The 5,923-nt window shown below is 46.0% G+C and overlaps 1 protein-coding gene across 2 annotated transcripts in view; it reads left to right on the top strand.

Annotated features, from left to right (window-relative positions):
• The first annotated feature begins 308 nt into the window (after positions 1-308).
• The window catches only part of SUGT1 (SGT1 homolog, MIS12 kinetochore complex assembly cochaperone), a 65,551-nt gene continuing 59,936 nt past the window's right edge, over positions 309-5,923 (top strand). The window contains exons 1-2 of one of the 2 annotated variants that reach the window (XM_014549748.1): positions 309-835; positions 931-988. In XM_014549748.1, the coding sequence (XP_014405234.1) occupies positions 798-835; positions 931-988 (96 nt within the window). In that variant the 5' untranslated portion in view covers positions 309-797. The remainder of the gene's footprint in view (positions 836-930; positions 989-5,923) is intronic. The other variant, XM_005878625.2, reaches the window with a different exon arrangement.

The following is a 5,923-nucleotide window of genomic DNA, read 5'->3' as shown; positions in this document are numbered from 1 at the left end:
GAAAGTCAAGCAGCACTGAGACTTCAGCCCACCTTCTTCCTTCCAGTGCCTTCCGCAGGAACAGGGTTTTCTTCTTAATCTGGGAAGCTAACTGGGAAGGAAACCTGCGCCAGTGGTGTTCAGAGGAATGGAACAGTGCCCCCACACCGGAACCAAAAGACTTTGGTCTGTCTAGCTAGCCTCTGCGGGGCAGAACGACTTCCGGCGACTTCTTTAGGGTTCCCAGTGCAAAGATCCTGGGAGTGACCCGCTGCCATCCGGGAACTTTCACATAACAGCAAGTGACGTCACGGGGCACGAAAGGCTGTCTCCAGTAACCAGGAGAGCTGTGTGAATTGTGACAATGGAGCGCGATGTGGCTTGTTATTAACAGGCATTTAAACGTCCCCAAACGCCACACGTTCCTGAGCGATGACAGTAAATTACCAAAGTCCTTTTAAGCTACTACCCCAGAGGCATCTGTCAGAGTACGGGCGCGTGGCGTAAGAAGGCCAGCCGAGGCCTCCATTACCATGGCTGCGAGGGGCGGGGAGTAGGAGTGCTGGTCACCAGGAGGGGGTTGGGCCGGGAGACTGGGTCCTCCACGGTCCCGGCGAGCCCCGCGCCTGCTTTTCGCCTCCCTCCCCTTCTTCCCTCCCCTCCGGTCTGCTCCCTCCGCGGCACGCAGCGTGGCTGCTCGTTGGCTACTTAGAGCGGAAGCTCGGTTGGTGTCTCTCCAGAAGTTTCCCCCTCGGGCGGCGGCGGAGCTGGTAACCTCCGTAGTAGCAGCTGCAGCAACACAACATTGACTAGTAGAGATGGCGGCGGCTGCAGCTGGACCTGCAACAGCCCAAACGTACGTGTTTTTTCTTCTTTTTGCTATTTATTTTCATCCCCTGCCCCCCTTCCCTTGGTTAGCGCGCCCTGCTGAAGTCGTTGCTTTCTTGGCAGGTTTTGCCGGAGCTTCTCAGATGCTCTGATTGACGAGGACCCCCAGGCGGCGTTAGAGGTGAGAGAACCCGTCCCAGCCTCCTCTCCTCTGGGGAAGGCGGCGAACCCCGCCTCCTCCAGCACATGTCTTCCTTTCTGGGGCCTTGTCGGTTGTTTGTGCGGTGTTTCAGCCTCGTGCAGACAGAGTCAGCCTCCTCTTCCTCTCTTCTTTAATGGCTCCGCTAACCCAGCCCCTGTTCCTGCCCCTCCCATTCCTAGTCCGTTTCTTCACCCTCGCAGGTCTTTAGAAAAACGTTGTCTGTTTCTGTAGTTGACATCTATAGTTGACCGGAAAGGGTTGTTTTTTGTTTTTTTTTAAATGACATCTGACTAGACGAAGAAGTGAAATCCAAGCTTGATGATATTTAATTCGTTTTTTTGTTTGACAGTCATCCTTGCCATGCTTATGTCCCAGGCGATGTGCAGAGTGTATATGCCCTGCCACTGTTCATTATTGACTCATTTGTGTATTCCTCAAAACAATATTTTTTTTGGAGTTGATGTGTGCGAGGCGCCAACTGCTAGTGATTTAAGTCGTATTTATTATATATTTAACTGACTTAAAAAAGCACTTTGTGTTTGTGTGAAGTGAATGGCTATAAAGTTATAAGAGAAAGTAAAAGGGCAAGAGTTAAATAATACAAAGTAATAAAGAGAGCCCAAGCTAAAGATACACGAGGCAGTGGGTCACAAGATTGAGCCAGGGGTTTCTTGCTTTGAAACACCAGGAGAAGAAACGAAACCCTGTTCTCTTGGTATACTCTAACATACCTAAGGTTAGTAGTTTGAGGCGAGAGAATCTTTTTCCTACCTATAACTTCTGAAAATAATTTGCCACGTGGTAGTAGAGCCTTCCTGAGGAGGTGAGGTTTGAGCAGAGACCTAGGGAATGAGCTGGGAGCTTTGGAGAAAGCATTCCAGGCAATGCTGAGATTCTGATGTAGGAATGAAGCTGGTTTGTACAAGGAGCAGCAGAAAGGCCCATTCGACTAGAGAGGGGTGAAAACAGCATGAGATGAGGTGGAAAGGAAACCCGAGCTTGGTCCCTTGGTGCCTCTTAGACCAGCATATGTATTTTCTGAATATGAAGGCCTTCAGATAAAGTGGTTGATTAGTCAGTTGTACTATAATACAGGGGGGCCTTGACTTACGAGTTTAATTCGTTCCGAGACCAAGCTCGTTAAGGAGCTCGTTAACTCAAATTACTCTGTCAACTCAATGCAAAAAATCAGTCGAGAGACAGCTGGTATCTCAAAAAACTCGTTAGTCAAGACACTCGTAAGTCAAGGTCCCACTGTATTTCCCAGTGAGGCCTCTGGGGTCAGTAGTAGAATCATGTTCAGTAGGTACTGAGAATTTCTCTCCACCATTCCTTATGTCAGCTAGATAGTTATTTTCAGAATTTGTTATGGTTCTCTTAGGTTCAGAGCCTCCTTTGGAAAGTTGCTTTTAAAGGATATTGATGTCTTTATCTCACTTGTTTTGCTTTTTTTGTTGTTAATCCTCACCTGAGGATATTTTTCCCATTGATTTTTTTTTTTTTTTTTTTTTAGAGAGGGGGTGAGACAGAGAGAGAAACATCAATGTGAGAGAGACACATCAACTAGTTGCCTCCTGTATGCGCCCCAACTGGGGGTGGGGATGGAGCCTGCAACCGAGGTACCCTCCTTGACCAGAATAGAACTCGAGATTCTTCAGTCCGCAGGCGGGCGTTCTAATTACTGAGCCAAACCAGCTAGGGCTTATTTTACTTTTTATTTTTTTATTGAAGTACTAGAGGCCTGGTACACAAAAATTTGTGCACTCGGCGGGGGGGTCCCTCAGCCGGGCCTGTGCCCTCTCGCAGTCTGGGACCCCTTGGGGGATGACCACCTGCTGGCTTAGGCCCACTCCCCAGGGGATTGGGCCTAAGCTGGCAATCAGACATCCCTCTGGCAGCCCGGCAGCCCTCGGGGGATGTCCACTTGCCAGCGGGGAGCAGACCTAAGCTGCAGTCGGACATCCTTAGCGCTGCTGAGGAGGCAGGAGAGGCTCACACCACCACTGCTGTACTGGCAGCCATCAGCCTGGCTTGTGGCTGAGCAGAGCTCCCCCATGTGGGAGTGCACTGACCACCAGAGGGCAGCTCCTGCATTGAGCGTCTGTCCCCTGGTGGTCAGTGTGTGTCATAGTGACCAGTCATTCCCAGTCTTTCTGCTGTTAGGGTCAGTTTGCATATTACCCTTTTACTATATAGGATAGAGGCCTGGTGCACGGGTGGGGGCCAGCTGATTTGCCCTGAAGGGTGTCCTGGACCAGGGTGGGGGTCCCGCTTGGGTGCCTGGCCAGCCTGGATGAAGGGCTGATGGCTGTTTGCAGCTGGTCATACCCCCTTTAGGGTGGGGGTCCCCACTGGGGTGCCTGGCCAGTCTGGGTGAGGGGCTGAGGGCCGTTTTCAGGCTGGCTGGTGACTGAAGCTCCTAGCCTCTACTTTTTTCTTTTTTTTTTTTTATTCTGGGATTTATTTACCTTCTATAATTGAAACTTTGTTGCTTTCGGAGCTCAGAGCCTGGCTGGGGCAGGCGGGGAACCTTGGCTTCCTCCATCACTGGAGCAAGCAAGCCTCCTGCTCGCTTCAGCTGCATGGCTGCCAGCCGCCATCTTGGTTGGCAGTTAATTTGCATATCACCCTGATTAGCCAATGGGAAGCGTAGCGAAGGTACAGTCAATTACCCTTTTTGTCTTTTATTAGATAGGATGACATATGTAGATAACACAGATTTGAAGTCTGCAACTAATTTAGTTGTGGTTTTACGTATGTGTATGTCACATCTACATATATAATAGAACACTTTCATCCTCAAAATTCATTCTTATTCCCAGCCAATAATTCTTTCCCATAAGGCAAACCTTGTTGTGACTTCCATCACCGTCAATTAGTTTTGCTTGTTCTTGCACTTAACATAAACAGGATTGTAGACAAGGTACTCAGTTGATTATAGGCACTCTGTCTTGCTTTAAATGTGGGATACATTCAGATGTGTGGGATCTAATGTGTGTGGGATACATTCATATTGTGTGAATCCTAGTTCTTTTTCATTGCTGTGTAGTATTCCATTGTATAAATGTAGCACAATTTATTATAACAATGGGCATGGAATGAGACTGCTTGGGTTGAAATCCTGGTTTCATAATAACTTTGTAACCTCAGGAAAGTTCCTATTAGCACTCTGGATCACAATTCCTGTCTCTAAATTGGAACAAAATAGGACCTTTGAAAGTTTTTTTCTGAAGATAGGTAATGTAAGATACATGTTGAGGCCCCTGAGGTAGGTATTGTAGTTTCTTTGCTCTGTTGTTCTAACCACACTGGCTTTCTTTCCATTACTTGAATTTGCTATGATTAATTCTGTTGAGCAGCCTTTGGACTTGGCAGTTCCTGCCTGAAATATACTCACTGTCTTGTGACCTATCTCATGTTTTGCTTGGAATGCTCATCACCTTAGATTTCTTGTCTTCTCTGACCATCCTATATTTAATTTGGACCCTAATGTAAGCATTAAGAGAGCAAGAAATTTTCCCTGGCCAGATAGCTTACTTGGCTAGAGTATTGTCCCAATGTGCCAAGGTTTTGGGTTTGATCCCTCGTTAGGGCACTTTCAAGAATCAACCAATGAATGCATAAATAAGTGGAACAACAAATCGATGTTTTTCTCTTTCAAAAAAAAAGGGGGGGGGCAGGAATTTTGTGTATCTTGTTTACTACCATTGTGTTCTTAGTGTAGTGCCTGGGAGGTGATAGGCACTCAAATGTGCTAAATTAAATTACTCTTACCATAATTCTTGCAACAACTGTGAGGTGAATATTTGCATTTTCTAACAAGGAAGCTGAAGCTCAAGAGATTTAATTTGCTCAAGGGCATATGGTTCAGAAGTGATAAGTCTCTGGGTTCAATACATTAGGGTCATCTTTTGGAGGAGATGGTAGGATTGGGGGTGTATGATATAATGAAAGGTTTGATACCTGACTTTGAAGTAGCTGACCAGTGATAACTTTGTTGAGAGCATAGCTGGTTAGCATAAGCATGCATTGGTACCAGTTCTGCATGGTTACGTGGTTTTTCTCCATGATAGCTTAGGAAGGGAGAAGGGTTGATATTGTTTATCATCCATGAATGGGGATTAGCTATGGCTGGAAGAAAAGAGAAAATGGAATCAAATTGGGATACCCAGAGCTAAAGGCCTTCAAACTTTCAGTCAGTCTGAGCAAGACTACTTTTGCTTTTTTTTTTTTTTTTTTTAATATGTTTTATTGATTTTTTACAGAGAGGAAGGGAGAGGGATAGAGAGTTTGAAACATTGATGAAAGAGAAACATCGATCAGCTGCCTCCTGCACACCTCCCACTGGGGATGTGCCCGCAACCAAGGTACATGCCCTTGACCGGAATCGAACCCCGGGACCCCTCTGTCTGCAGGCTGACACTCTATCCACTGAGCCAAACCGGTCAGGGCAAGACTACTTTTGCTTTTAATCTTAACAACTGTTTCCCTGTAAGTAGCATTTTATTTTATTTTTTAAATTCAATTTATTGGGTGACATTGCATTTTTTAATAGTCCTTTCTTTTTATTTATTTTTTCATTAAAAAAATACTCTTATTGTTGAGAGTATTACAGATAGTCCCCTTTTGTCTCCCATTGCCCCCCTCCACCCGGTTCCTGCCCTGTCCCAGGCCTTCACCAACCTATTGTCTGTGTCCATAGGTAATGCATACATGCATGTAAGATCTTTGGTTAATCACTTCTTCCTCCTCTACTCCCCTCCCCTTCCCTTTGAGATTCATCAGTCTGGCCCATGTTTCCGTGTCTCTGATTCTATTTTATTCACCAGTTTATTTTGTTCATTAGATTTCTTGTTCATTTATTTTGATTTGTAGATTCAGTGTATTTATTGCGATTTTATTGTCATATTTATC

This window comes from Myotis brandtii, unplaced genomic scaffold (assembly GCF_000412655.1).
Source record: "Myotis brandtii unplaced genomic scaffold, ASM41265v1 scaffold569, whole genome shotgun sequence".
NCBI classification, from domain to species: Eukaryota; Metazoa; Chordata; class Mammalia; order Chiroptera; family Vespertilionidae; genus Myotis; species Myotis brandtii.
This window is presented reverse-complemented; position numbering and strand designations above follow the sequence as displayed.